A 22,155-nucleotide genomic window follows, 5' to 3' on the forward strand; every position below is an offset into this window, starting at 1 on the left:
GTGGGTATGGTTTATCTGGACTTTCAGAAGGTTTTTCATAAATCCCTGATAAGATGCCAGTGTGTAAAATTAAGGTAAAATTAATCGTATACAATGTACTGATATAGATAGAAAACTGGTTGAGGAGAAATAAAGAGGCCTTTTTCTGAAAGGATACTGCATGCCTAGACTCCAGCTATTCACAATATCTCCTACTGATTTAGATGAAGGAACTTCAGTATAACAGCTCCAAGTTTGCAGATGTCACAAAGCTGTGTGGGAGGGTCAGCTTTAAGGAGGATGCAGAGATGCTTCAGTGTGATTTGGACAAATTGAGTGAGGGACAGATAAAATACAATGTGGCTAATATGACATTAACCAGTTTAGTAGCAAAAACAGTGAGGAAGATTATTATTTGAATGGTGATAGATTGGGAATGGGATGTGCAATGAGACCTGGGTGTCCTTGTATATAGGTCGCTGAAAGTAAGTGTGCAGGAGCAGCAGGCGGTGAAGAAGGCAAATGGTACATTGGATTCATCACAAGAGGATTCAGGTACAGGAGCAGGGATGTCTTGCTGCAGTTATACAGGGCTTTAGTGATATCATGCCTGGAGTATTCAATTCAAAATTAGTTCGGTGACAGGAGGTAGAGGGTGGAGGCAGAAAGCTGTCTGTGTGACTGGCTCCAGTGTGCAGTGTGATACTATAGGGATCAGTGCTGGGTGCCTTATTATATGGAAACAATGTTGATGAGCATGTGAGGGGGGAATAATCAGTAAATTTCGAAATGATGCAAAGATTGGCCAGTTGTACGAAGGAAGAAAGAAGGTGGTTTTAAGTTCCAGGATGATATAACCAGATTGGTCAGATGGGCACATCATAGCAGATGGAATTTAACCCTGATAAATGTCAGTTGATGCATGTTGGAAAAGATAACAAGATAAGGCATTACTCGATGAATGGCAGGACATGAGGAAGCTCACAGCAACAGAGGGAACCTGCAATGGCTGGACATGTTAATGGGACAATTAAGAAAAGAGGTGGGAGACCTGCCTTCATCAGTTGAAGCATAAATTAAAAGAACAGGGAGGATGTATTAGAGCTAAACAGAACTTTGGTTAGGCCACAGCTGGAGTAGTGTGTGCAGCTCTGGTCACCACACTATGGGAAGGATGTGATTGTACTGGAAGAGGTGAAGAGGATATTCACCAGTAAGTTGCCTGGGATGGAGCAGTTCAGTATGGAAGAGAGGGCAGAGAAGCTTGGGTATTTTCTTGGAGCAGAATGTTGAGTGGGGACCTGATAGAGATGTATAAGGTTATGAGGGACATGGAGCAGATGGATAGAAAGCTGAAGGGTCAATAGCAAGTTGGCTCACATTCACTATGAAAGGCAGGAACTTTACAGAGGATTTGAGGAAATGTTTTTTCAACCAGAGGGTGGGGGTCTGGAATACACTGCCTGTGAGGGCAGTTGATGCGGGAAACCTCAAAATCTTTAAAAAGTACTTAGCTGAACACCTGAAATGTCCTGCCATTCAAGGCTATGGGACTCATGTTGGAATGTGGGATTAGTGCAGGTTTAGTGCAGTTTGGCAGATACAGATTCAATGGGCTGAAGTGTCTCTTCTGTCCTGCATGATTTTATGATTTGATAGTGTGTGAGCACAGGTCTGAGCTGAATAAACGGCCATGATCATACTGAAGGGCAGACCAGGCACGAAGGGCTGAATGTTCAACTCCTGCCTCTAGTTTCTATGTTTGTATGTTTGAGAGCCTGGCTCCTCAGTCCTGACTGCTCTGAGCTGCTGTGATTATCACTGAATGGACACTTATTATTAGAGATTCTGACCACAGTAGAAAGCCCCAGTGTAAAAAATAACTGCAAAGACTGTCAGATCGCAAGGTTGAAACTTCACCAATAGAGGAAGTGAAAAAGGAGCTCGGAGCAGCTGGATGTTTGTTACTGAGACGGGAGAAAACTGTGAACTGACTGCACTCTGTGGAATCTGACAGGACAGGAGGGGGCCATTCACCCCATCGTGCCTGTGAGTGGCCCAAGTAGTCCCACTGTCACTCTCTCTCCCCATAACACAGCAAATCTTTCCTTATCAGCTTGATTTCTAATTCCGCCTTTTAGATCTGGGTCCAAGGCATGAGGCTGTCCCTAACCTGGGCTCTAAATTTGCATCTCATTCATTCACTGGGAGCAAACTGCATGGATTTGGGAAATGGAGCTTTGGACTCTGAACATTCTCTCTTGTCACCTGAAAGACACTTCATGTTGGGGGACAGTTCCATGACCTGACAGTGCATTCCTACCTTGCTCACTTTCCCATTCTGTGCCTGGAAGCCTGGAGCCTGTCAGCAGGATATTCAACTACAAGAGCCATAACTACTTTATACAAATCTGTCCCACTGCTCTAATTTAGATAGACTTTGAACAAACCTGGCAAGTAAGAACTGCAATCAATGAGGCACTGTGGGTGGTCAATAGAAGCAGCATTGTACCCCAGCAAAATCTGTATCCTCATTTCCCAATGTATCCTCCACTCAACCATTACATAAACCATGGTTCAATGGAGAGTGCAGGAACAGCATGAGGCAAACCTGAAAATGTGTTAGTTTAGTGACGCTACCAAACAGTATGACCTCCATACCAATCAGCATAAGCAGCAAATCATAGAGTCATACAGCATTGGGTCCAAATCATCCATGCTGAACAAGCATTCAATTTCACCTAGTCCCATTTGCCAACATTTGTCCCACATCTCTCTAAAAGCTTCCTATTCATATAACCATCCAGATGCCTTTTAAATGTTGTAATTCTACCAACCTCCACCACTTCCTCTGGCAGCTCAATCCATACAAACACTCTGTGTGAAAAAATGGTTTTTCGGTCTATTTCAAACATTTCCCCTCTCACCTTAAGCCAATGCTCTCTCATTTTGGACTCCCCCACCCTGGGGAAAAGACCTTGCCTATTTACCTTATCCATGCCTCTCATGATGTGATAAACCCCTGTAAGGTCACCCCTCAGCTTCAGCGAAAATAACCCCAGTCTATTCAGCCCCTCCCTATAGCGCAAATCTTCCAACCCTGGCAACATCCTTGTCAATCTTTTCTGGACCCTTTCAAGTTTCACAACATCCTTCCTCTCGCAAGGAGACCAGAACTGAATGCAATATTCAAAAATTGGCCTAATTAATGTCTTGTACAGCTGCAACATAACCTCCCAACCCTTATACTCCATACGCTGACTAACAAAGGCAAGCATACCAATTGCCTTCTTCACTGTCCTTTCTACCTGTTACTCCACTTTCAAGGAACTATGAACCGACACTTCAAGGTCTCTTCACTCAGCAACACTTCCCAGGACTTTACCATTCGGCATTTAAGTCCTGCCCTGATTCACTTTCCAAAAATGCAGCACCTCATCTTTATCTAAATTAAATTTCATTTGCCATTATTCAGTCCACTTGTCCATCTGATCAAGATCCTGTTGTACTCTGAGGTAACATTCTTTGCTGTCCACTATGCCTCCAATTTTGATGTCATCTGCAAACTTACTGACCATACCTCCTTATGTTCACATCCAAATCATGGACAGTTGATACAGCAAAGTTGCAGTAAGTGTGATGGTTACTGCAGGTATTTTAATGCAAGAAGTTTCAGGAATAAGGGCGATGAACTTTGAGCATGGATCAGTACTTGGAACTATAATGTTGTGGCCATTATGGAGAGTCAGATATCACAAGGGCAAGAATGGTTGTTGGGTGTTCCAGGGTTTAGATGTTTCAAAAGGAATAGGGAGAGAGGTAAAAAAGGTGGGGAAGTATCATTGCTAATCAGGGATAGTATCACAGCTGCAGAAAGGAGGTTGGAAAGGAGGGTTTGTCTACAGAGTTAGTATGGGTAGAGGTCAGAAACAGGATAGGAGTAGTCATTTTATTCAGAGTTTTTAACAGAAGGCCCCAATTGCAACAGAGACACAGAGGAGCAGAGTGGGAGGCAGATTTTGGAACGGTGCAGAACTAACAGGGTTGTTGTCATGGGTGACTTTAACTTTCCAAATATTGATTGGAACCTCCTCAGTTCAAATAGTTTGGATGCAGCTGTTTTTGTCAGGTGTGTCCAGGAAGTATTCTTGACTCATTATGTAATTGGGCTGATTAGAGGGGAGGCCATATTGGATTTGGTTCTTGGCAACAAACTCGGCCACGTGTCAGATCTCTCGGTGGGAAAACATTTTGGTGATAGTGATCACAACTCCCTGACCTTTACTATCATCATGGAGAGGGATAGGAGCCGACAGTATAGAAAAGCATTTAATGGGGGAAGGGGGAATTACAATGTTATTAGGCAGGAACTAGAGCACCTAAATTGGGAACAGATGTTCTCAGGGAAATGCAGGACAGAAATGTGGAGGTTGTTTAGGTCGCACTTGCTGATTATACTGGATAGATTTATCCCACAGAGCAATGATGGGATAAAGGAACCTTGGGTGACAAGGGATGTGGAGCATCTAGTCAAGAGGATGAAGGAAGCTTACTTAAAGTTGACGAAGCAAGAATCAGACAGGGCTCATGAGGGTTACAACGTAGCCAGGAAGGAATTGAAAAATAGACTTAGGAGAGCTAGAAGGGGGCATGAAAAAGCTTTATTGTGTAGGATTAAGGAAAACCTCAATGTGTTCTACACTTCTGTGAGGAACAACGGAATGGCCAGAGTGAGGGTAGGGCCAATCAGGGATCGTGAAGGGAACGTGTGCCCGGAGTTGGAGGAGGTAGCGGAGGTCATTAATGAATACTTTGCTTCAGTACTCACTACTGAGATAGACCTCGACCTTTGTGAGGACAGCGTGAAACAGGCTGATATGCTCAAATACGTTGATGATAAGAAGGAGGATGTTCTGAAAATTTTGAAAAATAATATCAGGATAGATAAGTCCCCTAAGCCCAGATGGGATATACCCAAGATTACTATTGGAAGTGAGAGAAGGGTTTGCTGCACCATTGGTGATGATCTTTGCATCCTCACTGTCTACTGGAGTAGTGCCAGATGGTTGGAGGGTGGAAAATGTTATTCCCTTGTTCAAGAAAGCAATGATCCTGGGAATTATAGACCAGTCAGTCTTACATTTGTGGTGGACAAATTATTGAAGGGAATTCTGAGAGACAGGGATTTATGATGACTTGGAATACCATAGTTTGATTGGAGTTAGTCAGCATGGCTTTGGGAGGGCTAGGTCATGCCTGACAAGCCTTAGTGAATGCTTTGAGGATGTGACAAAACACACTGATGAAGGTAGAGCAGTGGATGTCGTGTGCATGGATTTTAGCAAGGCATTTGATATGTTTCTCTATGGTAAACATATTCCAAAAATAAGGTGGCATGGGTTACATGGAAATCTGGCTGTCTCATTATAGAATTGGCTGGCCCGTAGAAGACAGAGAGTGGGGTAGTAGATGGAAAATATTCAACCTGGAGCTTGGTAACCAATGGTGTTCTGCAGGGATCTATTCTGGGATCTCTGCTGTTTGTGATTTTTATAAATGACTTGAGTGAGGAAGTGGAAGAGTGGGTTAGTAAGTTAGCTGATGACATGAAGGTTTGTGGAGTGGGGATAGTGTGGAGGCTTTTGGAGTTTGCAACGGGATACTGACAGGATGCAGAGCTGGGCTGAGAAGCGGCAAATGGATTTAAACCTGGAAAAGTGTGAAGAGATTTGTCTTGGAAAGTTGAATTTGACTGCAGAATACAGGGTGGATGGCAGGATTCTTAGCAGTGTGGATGGACAGAGGAATCTTGGGGTCCATGTCCATAGTTCCCTAAAAGTTGGCACCGAAGTTGATAGGGTTGTAAAGAAGGCATATGGTGTATTGGCTTTCATTAGCAGCGGGATTGAGTTGAAGAGCCATGAGGTTATGCTACAGCTCTATAAAGCCGTGATTAGACTACACTTGGAATATTGTGTTCAGTTCTGGTCGCCTCATTATAGGAAGAATGTTGAAGCTATAGAGAGGATGCAGAGAAGATTTACCAGGGTGCTACGTGGACTGGAGGGCATGTCTTATGAAGAAAGACTGAGGGAGCTAAGGCTTTCTCATTGGAACAAAGAAGGATTACAGGTGATTTGATAGTGGTGTATAAGGTAATGAGAAACATAGATCGAGTGAATCACCAGAGACAATTTTCCCAGGGCAGAAATGGCTATCATGTGGAGGCACAATTTAAGGTGATTGAAGGAAGGTTTAGGGGGGATGTTGGAGCTTAGTTCTTTACACAGACAGTGGGTGTTTGCGTGGAATGCACTGCCAGAGGCTGTAGTAGAGTCAGATACATTAGGGACATTTAAGTGACTCTTGAATAGGCACATGGATGATAATAAAATTAAAGGTATATCGGATAGATTGATCTTCGAATAGGATAAAAGGTTGGCACAACCTCGAAGGCCAAAGGGACTGTACTGTGCTGTACTGTTCTGTGTTCTGTGTTCGATGTTCTACAAATGACAAAAAGCACTTTATCCTTCACTGATCCTTTTGGCACACCACTGGTCACAGGCCTCCAGTTCAGAAAGCATCCCTCCACCACAACCCAGTCTTCTGTTGCCTTCAAGCTAGCTTTCTATCCATGTGGCTTTTTGTCCCTGTATTCCATGTGGCTTTTTGTCCCTGTATTGCTCAGCAGAATATCAAGAGGAACCATGTCGAACACCTTAATGAAGACTATATAGACCACGTTCATCACTCTGCCTTCATCAATCCTATTACTTCTTCAAAAAGCACAATCAAGTTCATGAGACATGATTTTCCAGGCACAAAGCCATGTTGACTATCCCTGATCAGTCCTTGCCTTTCCAAATACATGCGCAACCTGTCCCTCAGGATTCCCTCCAATAATTTGGCCACCACCAAGATCAGGCTTACCAGTTTATAGTTCCCTGGCTTATCCTTCCCAACTTTCTTAAACAGTGACATCACGTTAGCCAACCTTCAGTCTTCCGGCACCTCATCTTTGGCCATTGAAGATACAAATATCTCGGCAAGGGGCCCAGCAATCCCTAGCTTCCCACAGTGTTCTAGTGCACACTTGATCAGGTCCCAGGCACGTATCCACCTTTATGAGGTTTAAGATTTCCAGCAGATCCTGCTCTGTAATATGGACATTTTTTCAAGAAGTCACAATTTATTTCCCCAAGTTCCCGATGTTCCATATCCTTCTCCATGGTAAACACTGATGCAAAATACTCATTTGCGATAGAAAAGGCTAAGTGATTCCCCAACCAGTGGCCCAGATCTCTGCTCTGTAGTCCTGCCACATCCACTCATGGATGGTTGTGGACAATTAAAGAACTCAGTGGAGATGGGTGGGGTAGGGAGGGGGCACAAATCTCCCCATCCTCAATGATAGAAAAACCTCACACATCAGTGCAAAAGATAAGGCTTCAGAAACCGCAGCAATCTTCAGCCAGAATTGCCCAGTGGATGATCCATCTTGGCCTCGTTCAGTGATCCCCAGGATCACATACATCAGTGTTCACCCAATTCGATACACTCCACGCAACATCAAGAAATTGTTGGGGGCTGCAACCATTGGAGATGGTTGGAGACTGCAAAGGCTATGTGCCCTGACAATATTCTGGAAATAAGACTGAAGACTTGTGCTCCAGAACTTGCTTCTCCCCTACGCAAGCTATTCAAGGACAGCTAGAACACTGGTATCGAACTAACAATGTGAAAAATTGTCCAGATATGTCCTGGACGTAAAGAATAGGACAAATCCAAATTACCACCTCATCAGCCAACGTTCGGTGGAAGGTTTCTCAACAGTGCTATGAAACAGCATCTGCTCAGCAATAAACTGGACAGTGATTCTCAGTTGGGTTCTGCCAGGGCCACTCAGCTCCTGACCTCATTACAGCCTTGGTGCAAACATGGGCATGAATGTGGTATCAAGGAGCCCAGGAAAAACTGGAATCAATGGATATCAGGGGACAAACTCATCACTGGTTAGAGTCCTACCTGGTACATAGGAAGATGTGGTTGTTGGAGGTCAGTCATCTCTGCAGGCGTTCCTCAGGATAGTGTCACAGGCCGAATCATCTTCAGCTGCTTTATCAATGACCTTTCCGCCATTATATGATCAGAGTAGCAATATTCGCCACTGATTGCACAATGTTCAACATCACTCATAATTGCTCAGATACTGAAGCAGTCCATGTTCAAGAATGTTAGGATCTGGACAAGTGCCAAGTAACATTCACACAACACAAATGCCAGCTAATGGCTAATCCAACAAGAGAGAATGTATCCGATGTTTCTTGAAATTCAATGGCGTTACTACCACTGAGTGCCTCACCATCAATGTCTCAGCTGTAAACAAAAACCTGACTGATCTCACCAAGTAGTTAGAATGGCTTCATAAGGTCTGAGGTTAACAATCCTGCAGCAAGTAAATCAGCTCCTGACTCCCCAAGGCTTGTCCACCATCTATAAGGCACAAGTCAGAGTGTGATGGAATATTCTCGATTTGCTTGGATGGGTGCAGTTCCATTAACATCCAAGAATCCTGACACCACCCAGGATATAGCAGCCCTCTTGATTGGCACCACATTCACAAATAAGTACTCCCTCCAAAACCAATGCTCAGTAACAGCAGTGCATACAGTCTACAAGATGCACTGCAGAAATTCATCAATGCTCATGAGACAGGATCTTCTAAATCCTCAACCACATCCACTTAGAAGCTCAAACACATCAGATAAATGGGAACTACCTGAAAATTCCCCTCCAAGTCACTTACCATCCTGACTTGGAAATGTGTCACCATTCCTTTACTGCTGCTGGGTCAAAATCCTGGAATTCCCTCCCTAAAGGCATTGTGGTTATACATACTGCACATGGACTACATCTGTTCAAGAAGGCAGCTCTTCACCATCTTCTCCGAGGTAATTTGGGATGGTGAATAAAGATTGGCAGAACCAACAATATACTCATCCAGTGAATGAATTTAAAGAATTTATTAAAACAGAGAAATATGATTGGGAAATGGAGCTCAAGGTTCCAAACTTATCCTCTGCTGTTCTCAGGTCCATGTTTACTGGTCTCTGTTGGAGGGTCTAGTGCGACGTGGACACCATGATGGGTGTGGTGTTCAGTTCGTTTATGTGTACTTGTGTGATGATCCAGCCCTCATCCCGGTAAAACAGTCTGACCCGGAGTCTAACCATGGAAGGGGAAGGAGAGGGGAAGGGATTAGAACATGTTGTGAATGGAGAGAATGGGTCAGTGGGTCAGAGCCTGTCCTGTCCCTCCAGCTTACACTGATGGCCTAAGGATCTCTTCACTCTGCTGTGCCTTCATAGAATGAGGTTTGTGTCCAAACCAGTCCCCAGTCAGAATAGGCCAACAGCACAGAACTGCCCTTCATTTGACAAGAATCTGTTCATCTTCCTGAGAGAGGCCAAAGCCTGCTCAGTGTGGGAAATGGGGCCTTACTCCAGGAGAAGACATGCCTCTGGAGTCAAGGGTTAACATCCATGAGTGGGGCAGAGCAGAGGGAGATTTACAGTCACCAGCTGGGAGACTGTGGGAAAGGGAGACACAGGGAAAGAGAGAGGGAGAGAGAGAGAGATGGAGGGAGAGTGTGTGAGGGAGTGGAGGAGGAGAGTCTGGAAAGTGTGAGATGGATGGAAGGAGCAAGAGAGAGGTAAAGAGAGGTAGAGATTGTGGAATTGAGGGATAAAGCGAGAGAGAAATAGGATGTGAGACAGTGTCACTGAGAGGGACAGAGAGTCAGAAAGTGTTAGAGAAGGAGAAAAAGAGATATGGCAAGTGTAAGACAGAATGAGCGAGGGAGAGAGATTGAAAGTTATGAACAAAGGCAGGTAGAGAGGGAGGAAGAGAGAAAATGGGAGGAATAGAGAGGGACTGATATCCAGGTAGAAGTTTTCAATAGGAACAAGAGGAGTGAGATGGTAAGCGATGGAGAAATGGAGATTGTGAGACAGACTGAGGGAGAGTGAGGAAGTTGGAGAGACTAGCTATGGGACAGAGTGTGTGAGACGGGGAGAGAGAGAGAGAATGAAAGAGAGACTGAGAGAAAGGGAGAGAAAGAGATGGAAGATCAGAAACAGAGTCCACCTCGTCAATGCCGACCAGGTATCTGGAATTAATCTCGTCTCATTTGCCAGCATTTGACCCATATCCGTCTCAACCCTTCCTATTCATGTATCCACCAAGATGTATTTTAAAATATTATAGTTCTACAAGCTTCCACCACTTCCTCTGGCATCTCATTCCATACAGGTATCACCCTCTGTGTGAAACAGTTGCCCCTTAGGTCCCTTTTAAATCTTTCTCCTCTTACTTTTAGTTTTGGTCTCCCTTACCATGGAATAAACAAACCATGCTATTGACCCTATCCATGCCCCATGAGTTTTTACACCTCTATAAAGTCACCCTTCAGCCTCCAATGCCCCAGGGAAAATAGCCCCAACCTATTCAACCTCTCCCTAAAGCTCAATTCCTCCAAACCCTGGCAACATCCTTGTAAATCTTTTCTGAATAGTTTCAAGTTTAACAACATCTTTCCTGTAGCAGGGAGACCAGAATTTAATGATGTATTCCAAAAGTGGTATAACCAATATCCTCTACAGCCACAACATGACATCCCAACTCCTATAAAGTCCAAAATTACTTTGGATGCTGGAAAATCGGAAAATAATAGAAATTGCTATTGAGGGATGGTGTAGGAGAGAGGGGTTCAGATTTGTGGGACATTGGGACCGGTTCTGGGGAAGGTGGGACGATTACAGGTTGGGCGGTCTACACCTGAACCGGACTGGAACTAATGTCCTTGGGGGAGTTTTTGCTACTGCTGTTGGGGAGGCTTTAAACAAATGTGGCAGGGGGCTAGGCACCCGAAGAGAAGACTAGTAGACGGTGAGGTGGAAAGTGGAGACTGTAAGGATCATGAAGTTAGCATTACCAAGGGGAAGAGTAGGCAGAGAGCAGATGAATGCAAAAGAACTGGCAGCCTGAAGTGCATATACTTTAATGCAAGGAGTGTAGTGGGTAAGGCAGATGAACTTAAGGCTTGGATTGGTACCTGGGCATATGACATTATTGCAATCACAGAGACTTGATTGAAGAAAGGCCATGATTGGCATCTACATTTTCCAGGATATAGATGCTTCAGACAGGACAGGGAGGGAAGTAAAAGCGGGGGAAGACTTTCATTACTGGTCAGGGATGATATCACAGCTATGCTAAATGAGGACACAATGGAGGGTTTGAGCAGCGAGGCATTATGGGTGGAGCTGAGAAAAAAGAAGGGTTCAATTACTTTGTTGGGGCTGTATTACAGGCTTCCCAACAGTGAGGGTGAGGTAGAAGAACAAATAGGTAAACAGATTATGGAAAGATATAGAGGCAAAAGGATGGTGGTGATGGCAGATTTTAATTTTCCCAACATTGACTGGTATACACTTAGTGTCAGAGGTCTGAATGGGGCAAAATTTGTAAGGAGCATCCAGGAATGTTTTCTAGAGCAGTATATCAATATTCTTATGAGGGGAGGGGCCATATTAGAGCTGGTGTTGGGGAATGAGCCAGGCCAGTTGGTAAAAGTTGCGGTCGGGGATTTCTTTGGGAATAGTGGCCACAATTCTGTAAGTTTTAGAATACTCCTAGACAAAGATGAGACTGGTCCAAAGGGAAGAGTACTAAACTGGGCCAAGGCCAATTATATCAAAATTGTGCAGGTACTGGGAAATGTGGATTGGACACAGCTATTTGAAGGGAAGTCCACATTTGATATATGAGAGGCTTTCAAAGATAGGTTCAAGATTGTGCAAGATAGGCATGTTCCTATGAAAACAAGGGATAGAAAAGGCAAGATTTGTGAGTCGTGAATGACAGGAGAAATTGTGCGACTAGCCAAGAGGAAAATGAAACCATACATAAGGTCCAAGCAGCTAAGAACAGAACGGGCCTTGGAGGAATATCAGGAGAGTAGGAATTTTAAATGAGTAATCAAGCAGGATAAAAGGGATCATGAAATAACTTTAGCGAGCAGAATTAGGAAGAATCCCAAGGCCTTTCATTCTTATATAAGAAGCAAGAGGGTAACTAGAGAAAAGGTTTTCCCACAAAAGGATAAGGAAGGAAAGTTGTGTCGAACCTGAGAAAATGGGTGAGATTCTCAATGATTACTTTGCATCAGTGTTCACTGAAGAGAGGGAAATGATGAATGTTGAGATAGAAGTTTGTTTATTCTGATCATGTTGACATAAAGAGGGAAGATGTGTTGGGTAGGCAAAAGGATATTAGCCTACCCAGGACCAGATGTTAAAGGAGGTGAGAGAGGAAATAGCTGGGGCCCTGACAGATATCTTAGTAGCATCCTTAAACACAGGCGAGGTGCTGGAGGACTGGAGGGTTGATCATGTTGTCCCCATGTACAGGAAGTTTGGTATGGACATTCCGGGTAACTACAGACCAGTGAGCCTGATGTCAGTGGTGGGAAAATTGCCGGAGAAGGTACTGAGGGATAAAATCTATTTATATTTGGAAAAGAATGGGCTTATCAGTGATAGGCAACATAGTTTTGTGCAGAGGAGATCGTGCCTTACCAAATTAATAGAGTTATTTGAGGAAGTAACCAAGTTATTAGATGAAGAAAGGGCTGTCAATGTCATATACATGGACTTTAGTAAGGCATTTGATAAGGTTCCCAATGGTAAACTAATGGAGAAAGTGAAGTCACATGGTGTACAGGGTGTTCTAGCTAGGTGTATAAAGAACTGGTTGAGCAACAGGAGACAGAGAGTCGTGGTTGCAGAGGTGGTATGGGCGGCCCGGTGGTACAGTGGTTAGCACTGCTGCCTCACAGCGCCAGAGACCCGGGTTCAATTCCCGCCTCAGGCGGCTGACTGTGTGGAGTTTGCACATTCTCCCCGTGTCTGCGTGGGTTTCCTCCGGGTGCTCCGGTTTCCTCCCACAGTCCAAAGATGTGCAGGGTCAGGTGAATTGGCCATACTAAATTGCCCATAGTGTTAGGTAAGGGGTAAATGTAGGGGTTTGGGTGGGTTTCGCTTCGGCGGGTCGGTGTGGACTTGTTGGGCCGAAGGGCCTGTTTCCACACTGTAATCTAATCTAATCTAATCTAAATCTAAATCTAAAAGAATTTCTCAAAATGGAGAAAGGTGACCAGTGGTGTTCCACAGTGATCAGTGCTAGGGCCACTGTTGTTTGTGATATATATACATGATCTGGAAGAGGGCATTGCTGGTCTGATCAGTAAGTTTGCAAACGACACGAAAATTGGTGGAGTAGCAGAAAGCATAGGAGACTTTCAAAGAATACAGGAGAATGTAGATAGGCTGGAGAGTTGGGCAGAGAAGTGGCAAATGGAGTTCAATCCAAACAAATGTGATGTAATGCATTTTGGGAAGTCTAATTCTAGAATAAACTGTACTGTAAACGGAAGAGCTTTGGGAAAATTTGATGACCAGAGAGATTTGGGAGTTCAGGTCCATTATATTCTGAAGATAGCTGCACAGGTGGATGGAGTGGTCAAGAAGGCATATGGTATGCTTGCCTTCATAGGATGGAGTATTGAGTAAAAGAGCTGGCAGGTCATGTTAAAATTGTACAAGACTTTGGTTCGGCCGCATTTAGAATACTGTGTACAGTTCTGGTCGCCACATTACCAAAAGGATATGGATGCTTAGGAGAGGGTACAGAGAAGGTTTATGAGGTATGGAAGGTGCTAGCTATGAAGAGAGGTTGAGTAGTCCAGGATTGTTTTCATTAGAAAAAAGGAGATTGGGGGGGTCTGACTGAGGTTTACAAAATCATGAAAGGGATAGAGACGGTAAATAGAGATAAGCTTTTTCCCAGGGTGAGGGATTCAATAATGAGAGGTTCCATGTTCAAGATGAGAGGTGGAAAGTTTAAGAGTGATTATACACAGCAAGTACTTCACACAGAGGGTGGTAGGTGCCTGGAACGTGTTGCCAGCAGAGGTGGGAGAGGCAGGCACGGTAGATTATTTAAGGTGCATCTTGACAGATGTATGAGTAGGTGGGGAACAAAGGGATACAGAAGTTTAGGAATTGGGCGACAGGTTTAGACTGTGGATTTGAATCAGCTCAGGCTTGGAAGGCTGAAGGGCCTGTTCCTGGGCTGTAAATTTTCTTTGTTTTTTTGTCTTTGTTCTTTGCTGGAAAAACTCAGTAGATCTGGCAGCATTTGGGGAGAGGAATCAGAATTAACAGTTCGGGTCCAATGACCCTTCCTCAGTTCTGAAAAAAGGATCACTGGACTTGAAACAATAACTGATTTCTGTCCACATATGCTGCCAGACGTGTTGAGCTTTTCCAGCAATTTCTAGTTTTGTTCCAATACTCAATGCTCTGACTAATAAAGGCCAGTATCCCAAATACCTTCTTCACTAACCTGTCAATCCATGACTCCGCTTTGAATGAACTATGAACCTGCGCCCCAAGATCTCTTTGTTTGGCAATACTCCCTGGGTCCCTCCCATTAAGTGTATAAGTCCTGCCCTGGTTTGTCTTACCAAACTGCAGCACCTCACATTTATCTAAATTAATCACCATCTGCCACTCCTCAGCCTATTGGCCCATCAGATCAAGATCCCATTATACCCTGATGTAACCTTCTTCACCGTCCATTACACTACAATTGCCCAAGGCTGGCATCAAACCTGGGTCCTTGGTGCAGTGAGGCAGCAGTGATAACCACTGAGCCACCATGCCACCCTGAATAACTTCCCACCATGGCATGGACGAGGAAGATGGTCAGGAATCAAAATTGGCAGGAGAGCAGAAGAGAAAGAAATTGCTATTAAATTTCTTCCCTGAGTAACAAAGTATTCATAAACAGAACAATAACAAACCAGGCTAAAACTCTCCTTTCTCCTAACTATTTTTTAACCTCAGAACTTTCCTTAGTTACTAGTTCAAGTCCAGTTGCAAGAGTAATTTAAATGTGCAGCATTTCCATTTACAAATGAACCAGCCGCAACATAAAGCAATTTGCCAGCTTCCAAGTAACACTCATGTCCCTGGATGTTTAAGTTTCTTGTTAAATAGGGTCTCTTTTCACCTTTTGCATCTTTACTTGGATTCAATTTTATTCTTTTTTTTACTTTTCTTTTAAGAATGCACCATTTTGGTCATAGTTCATGTAACTTTTTAATGAAAAGTTAATTTTAAAGATCAATAATTAATTCCTCAAGAAGCACTGAATTAACCTCCAATACACTTCTCTAGCAGGAGTGTTGATCAAACAGCTCAATGTAACTGATAAATCAGCACGATATTCACATTGACCAGGATTGATTCTTTTTTTAAACAATGTTGTAGAGTCAATTTAACTTGAATTATCTGGAAGAGCATGAATATTTGCAACCATATATGAGCAGCTGCAAGTGTAAGTTACAAATACAGTTCCAAGAGACCAAAGTCGCTTCAGACCAGGAACATGAGTGCACTTCAATTTCTTTATCATGACAGAAGGTCGCAAATACTGAAACAATTCTTTTCCCTTTCAAATTGCTTTTCTGGGGAAGAAACGACACGAGACAGAAATGTCTGTATCAAGGCAATTATTCCTGCAATTTAAATGATAAAATAGTACAGGTTGTACAGCCAAGAAGAATATGGCATGATATTCGAGCAAGTCACAATGTTTGTGAATTGATTACAATGTTCCCAAAAAAGACATTTTCAGGCTGCAATTACTGCTGTGAATGGAATTTATAAAAATACTTAATTGAGCACCAGAATTTTTTTTAAAAAGTCTACCATGGATCCAGCACATGAAGTCACTGCAAAAAATGCTAAATCTGAAAAAGTAAAGTCAGAGCAGTGCCAGAGGCTAAGGACAAATAGCTAATGAGCTCAATTGATCACATTACTCAATCACGAAAGAAAATAAAATTAAAATTAACTGAACATAGGATACTAACATTAAAGAGACACAATTTTACATTAAATTATCTCACAGCACCAGGGACCCCAGTTCAATTCCAGACTTGGGTGACTGTGTGTGTAGTTTACACATTCTGCCTTTGTCTGTGTGGGTTTCCTCTGGGTGCTCTGGATTCCAAAGTCCAGGTTAGGAGAATTGGACATTCTAAATTGCCCATACTGTTCAGGGATGTGTAGGTTAGGTCCATTAATCAGGGGTAAATGTATAATAAAATAGGGTAATGGGTCTGGGGAGGTTGCTCTTCAGAGGGCATTTGTTAGGTCGAATGGCTTGTTTCTACACTGTACAGATTCTGTGATTCTAAAACTTAAAATTTACAAATAGGAATTGAATAATAAAGGAACGAGTAACCATAGGAATCATTCCAGCTTAAAAAGGAGCCCTGAATTTTAACTTAAATTTTAATTCAATTAAATAAATAAAACAGGATTGTTCAGAGGGTGGCAATGCAGGTTGGTATTTTATAACGGCAGCATGTGTGAGTTTGCAGAGAGTATCACAATCGTGTATTATTCCATGACATAACCTTAGCTATAAATACAATAAGTTAATTAATCAAGAAACTTTAACATGAAGCTGCCGAACTGGAATCCAGCATTTTAATAGATTAGCAGCCAGTTGGTGAGGTTGAAATCAAAACATATTTCCTTTTGTGGAAGGAGTTTACTGACTTCTTCAACATTTCCCCTCTGATCCCACACTGATATGAAAGATGTTTTCTATTTTCATTTGCTCAATTAATAGCCATAACCTGTTTCTTCTGAGGCTTAAATAAATGCAGGGGTAACTTTAATGGTGTGATCCACCAGACATTAACAAGGCAGTCATATATTTTGAATCAGGGCTCTTATGGTGCATTGGTAATGTCCATACTTCTGTGCCACAGCCTTTGCTTTTATCTGAAAGGTACAGGATTCATGTTGCTTGTTGGATGAGGATAAAATCTTCAAAGTGGATGAGGAAAATAACTATAGTACAGTGGTCAGCATGGGATGAAATACAGATGGGGAAATGTTCACTGTATTTATAGCTAAGGTTATGACAAGCTTCTTGCAGCTGGAGAGAGCAAGGTAGAGGAGGGGGAAGATGCAGTTTCCATAATCCACATAGGAACTATCAGCAAGGGGAGACAGAGGTACAATTAGTAATTGAGACCCCCCCCCCACCCTGCCAGGGACATGGGATTGCATCCTCCCACGGCAGGTAGCTAAATTAATAATCTCAACTTAAAAGCTAATGTAATGGCAACAAAAAAATCATTGTTAACAGTCATCATTTAAAAAAAAAAAGTCTGGTTCACAAATCTCCTTCAGGGAGGGAAATCTGCCATCCTGATGGAAATCTGGCCTACAAGTGACTCCCAACTGATAGCAATGTGGGTGACTCTTAAATGAGCTCTGAAATGTTTGAGCAAGTCACTCAGTTACAGCAAACTGCTATGAGTCAAAGAAAAGAAATGAAACTAGACAGCGTAGTAGGCATTGATCAAGACACTAGAAATGACAATAACAAACACAACCCTGTCGACCTTACAAAGTCCTCACTAGTATCTGGAGTGCTTATATCAATATTCGTAGTGCTGCCTCACAGACAAGTCAAGCAACAACCTGACTGTACCTTCCTCTCAGAATCATAATTTGCAGACAAATGTCCCAGACACCACCATCAACAGTTGTTACTCTTACTGACAGATATACACATATCATACTTAGCTATCACAGGCATGCTTTATTCCAAAGGCAGGACAGACACAGCAGAATGTTGGCAGTGCAGTATACAGTTGGGAGGGAAGAGCGAGGAAACCCCTTGTTGTTTACCAGCTAATGCCTTCTCTTGGCTGATGAATCAGTAGTCCTTCATGCTGACCACCACCTGGAGGCACAAGTGAGAATGTACACTGTGCAGCAACAGAATTGTATTTACCCAAAAACTGTGAGTTGATCACCTGGAATATCCCACTCTACGATGATCATTAACTGCAGAGCAATCAACCCTGGTCTGATGAAGAGTGCTAGAGGCATGCCTGAAGTAGCACTGAATACTTAGAAATGAGATTTCAATCTGGTGATGTTAGGATTACTTGCATGCCAAACAATGGAAGCAGCAAGTGGTAGACAGCGCTAAGTGATCCCACCACGAAAAGATCAGATCGATTACATTATGGGAAGGTCGTGATTGTCCTCAAGAGGGTACAGAGAAGATCTACCAGGATGCTGCCTGGTCTGGAGGCTCTCAGCAATGAGGAAAGATTAGAAAGGCTGGGTTTGTTTTCATTGAAGCTGTGAAGGTTGAGTGTGTACCTGGTAGAGGGGTGTAGGTTATGAGGGCAGAGATAGAGTGGGGAGGAAAGCACATTTTCCATGAATAACGGGGTTAATCACCAGGTGCAGAGATTGAAGGCAACATAGGCATAGAAACATAGAAACCCAGAGCAGGAGTAGGCCATTCAGCCCTTTGAGACGTGTCTATCATTACATATGATCATGACTGATCCTCTCTCAATGCCATATTTCTGCTTTCTCCCATCCTCCTTGATCTGTCAAAATGTAAAAATATTACCTCTTTATTTTTCTTAAATATATTCATCATCTTGTCCTCCACAGCCTTCAGTGTTAGAGGATTCCACAGGTTGTCCACCTGAGTGAAGAAATGTTTCCTCATCTCAGTCCGAAATGCTCTACCCTCTATCTCTCTGAGCCTGTGTCCCTGGTTCCAAACTCCCCAACCAGGGGAAACTTCCTCCCGGTCCAGCCCTGTTATAATTTTATATGTTTCAATCAGATCCCCTCTCATCCTTCTGAACTCGAGTGAGTCCAGGCCCAGTCGAGTCAGAGGCTGAGAGGAGAGTTGAGGAGAAATGTTTTCATCCAGAGGATGTAGGAGACTGCAACGCACTGCCTGAAAGGCTGGTTGAGTCACGAACTCTTGGAACATTGGAGCAGTGTTTAAGTATTCACTTGTGTTGCTATAGCCTCCAGGGCTATCAACCAAGAGCTGGAGAATGGGATTACTGTTGTCAGATCTTTGTTGACCAGCACAGACACAATAGGCCAAATGGCCTCAATCAGTGTTGTTCAGGTCAATGATTGTCTGAGACAGAGAGAGAGAGAGAGAGAGAGGGGCGCATGTTGTGAGTTTGAGATAGTGAGAGAGGGAGGCATTTAACTGCTATCTCAGGACTCAGTGTTGCAGTACTATAGAGATCAGATCAATAGTGACAGAGAAGGAGAGAGGGAGGCAGACAAAAAGAGACTGAGACAGTGAGAAACTGGAAACTCAGAGTACAGGGAAAAAAGGAGTGAGCAAACAGATCAAGAAAAGGGGGAAGGATAGGAAAAGATGCTAAGAAAGAGAGAGGGGGGCAGACAGACAGTGACCAACCAACATTGAGGGAGAAGGAGAGAGAGAGTGGCATCAAGACATGGAGAAAAAGAGACAGAGATGTGAAGTGACAATGTAACTGGGAGAGGACAGAGAGGGAAATGGAGAAAGAAAATGAAGCAATGAGTCAGTGTAAGACAGGCACAGATATAAATGGAAAGAGAGGGAAGAGGAAGTGCGAGGTGCTAACGAGGCTCTCTCTGCCTGATGCCATTTACATACTGAGGAACACCCAGTCAAACTCTCACAGGCTGCAGCTTTATAAAGCAGAGCCCAGTGAAGGGAGAGTTTATCAGGAACTAGGCACAGGGACAGGAGCACACACCATGATTTCACACATCCAGCTGATCTGGCCCCTGGCGTTCTGTGTCGCAGGTACAAATCTCTCTCCTTCCACCTTGAATCTTTAGCTGCTCTCCATTTCACTCCAATTCCACTGACTTTTGATCGAAGGGAAAATGCTGAAACCAGAGGAATGCTCAGTGTCTCCAACAATCTCTTATTTGACAGGCTCTTTCTGCGACAGTTCTGACTTCACTGTGTTTCTCTCCAACCCCTCAGGTATCAGTGGGGACATCACCATGAGCCAGTCTCCCCCAGTGCTGTCAGTGGGACTGGGCCAAACCGCAACCATCACCTGTACGGCCAGTCAAAGCATTAGCAATAATATTGCATGGTACCAGCAGCGAGAAGGTCAGAAACCCTCTCTCCTGATCTATGAAGCAAAAGATCGATTCACAGGAGTCTCCAATCGATTCACCGGCAGTGGATCAGGGACCAGTTTCACCCTGAAAATCAGCAACATTCAGAATGAGGATGTCGCTGACTATTACTGTCAGCAGTATCAGAGCGACCCTCTACACAGTGATACAGATCCGTACAAAAACCTCAATACACACAGCGCCACCTCCTGTAATGACACATCCCAGTTATATATAATATATTATATATAATATATAATAATGGACACACCATCCCACCTCCTCTACTGATATGTCCCACAGTTACGTGTAAATAAAACTGAACAAATTACCTCATGCCGGGTTTGTCACTGCGCACTACTCTCACTCCAGTCCCTGTGGTGTCCACCGCTCACTGAAGGCCTCAAGTTTCCCTCTTATACTCCATCGCTACATGTGAAGAACAGCTGCAAGATTTAACATTGAAAAATAAAGTTCACAAACCTCCCGAGCTCAGCTGGACACAACCCAGAGAGACAGAGAGATAGAGAGAGAAACAGCCTGAGAGAGACAGAAAGAGAGAAAGACATGACTAAGTGAGGGAGAGTGGCAGGGAAATGGCAAGAATGAGTGAAAGATACAGAGAGACAGGGAGAGGGTGAGAATGAGAGAGACAGACAGACAGTAAGAGACAGAGAGGCTTAGAGTGACAGAGGGAAACAGCTGAGGTTTTTGTACAGCCTCTGCACTGGGAGCTCTCACTGTGGCTTACGTTCGGTAAAGGAACCAAGCTCAGACTGAGTAAGTAAACCTCAATCCTCTGCTATTAACCCTGTCAATACTGAAACTTTCTAAAACACAAATGCTGAATTGTTGAAGGTGTTCGTGGGGAGCTGCAGTGAATGAAATGGTTGATTGAGGAGCACTGTGTCTAACAGGGTGTCCAGCTGTATTTCTTTAGTTCCATTGTCCCTTTAAGCAGCAAGATATAAGTCAGTCAGTTTTACTCACCGTGTGGAGGAGCTCTGTCCATTTGCAGCCTGTGGTCCCATTCCTGCAGCATGGAGTGAAATCAGTGAGTAGCCTCCTGCCAGTCTCAGTGTGATGGACACGGGCAGAGTTTGATGTGAGCTCTGGCTCCCTGTCCCAGTCTCTGATCTCACTGACCTCAGCAGCAGCAGCAGCAGCAGCAGCAGCAGCACAGTGAGACACCGAGCTCCCACCTCCCCCAGCTTTAACTCTGCTCAATCACACAATCACAGAGTTGTTACAGTGCACACGGAGGCCGTTCCATCCATCCTGTCTAGACTGGCTCTCTGAATGAGTAATTCACTGAGTGTCATTTTCCTGCCTTCTCCCTGTCACCCTCACATTGTTCCTTTTCAAATAACAGTTTCATTCCCTTCGGAATGTTCCATTTGAAGCTGCCTCCACCACATTCTCAGACAGTGCATTCCACACCTTAACCACTCACTGGCTGAAGAGGATTTCACCATCTTACTTTAGCTTCTTTACCCAATTACTCTCCGTCTATGGCCTCCCCCTCTCAATCCTTTCCTAAGTGGGAACATTTTCTCCCAATTTACTCTGTCCAGACCCCTCTGGATTTTGAATTTCTCGATCAAATCTCCTGTCAGCCTTCTCTTTGTAAAATATCCACATCCTTCCTGAATTATTCACTTTATCTATGCCCGTCATCCCATTTGCCTGGGTTAGGCCCATATCCCTTTAAACCTTTCCTAACCATGTACCTGTCCAATGGACTTTTAACTGTTGCAATTGTACTCACCTCTACCACTTCCTCTGGCAACACATTCCATATATTCACCACTGCCTGTGTGAAAAAGTTGCCCCTCAGTTCCCTTTTAAATCTTTCCTCTCTCACCTTAAACCTATGCCCTTCAGTTTTGGACTCCCTTACTCTGGGGAACAGACCTTGGCTATTCACCCTATCTATGCTCCTTATGATTTTATAAACTTCAAAATGGTCACCCCTCAGCCTCCTACACTCCAGGGAAAATAGTGCAAGCAATAATCAGCCTTCCTCATAACTCAAATCTTCCAGTCTCAGAAACATGCTTGGAATTTT

General features: G+C 43.7%; 1 pseudogene and 2 gene segments (V, D, J or C); 1 reads left to right on the forward strand and 2 right to left on the reverse strand.

Moving 5' to 3' along the window:
- The window catches only part of LOC148149319 (immunoglobulin kappa variable 3-15-like), a 37,269-nt gene extending 16,077 nt beyond the window's left edge, over positions 1-21,192 (reverse strand). The window contains 2 exon segments of the V gene segment in view: positions 20,420-20,533; positions 21,078-21,192. Coding sequence covers positions 20,420-20,424 — 5 coding nt within the window.
- LOC122552870 (uncharacterized) overlaps positions 1-22,155 on the reverse strand; it is a 1,138,103-nt pseudogene that overhangs the window by 273,303 nt on the left and 842,645 nt on the right.
- The window catches only part of LOC122547613 (Ig kappa chain V region Mem5-like), a 229,387-nt gene that overhangs the window by 16,538 nt on the left and 190,694 nt on the right, over positions 1-22,155 (forward strand). The window contains 1 exon segment of the V gene segment in view: positions 19,948-20,243. Within this exon segment, the coding sequence occupies positions 19,948-20,243 (296 nt within the window).

The sequence above is a fragment of the Chiloscyllium plagiosum genome, unplaced genomic scaffold, assembly GCF_037043375.1.
Source record: "Chiloscyllium plagiosum isolate Xiang-an unplaced genomic scaffold, Cpla_swu_hap1 HiC_scaffold_9, whole genome shotgun sequence".
NCBI classification, from domain to species: Eukaryota; Metazoa; Chordata; class Chondrichthyes; order Orectolobiformes; family Hemiscylliidae; genus Chiloscyllium; species Chiloscyllium plagiosum.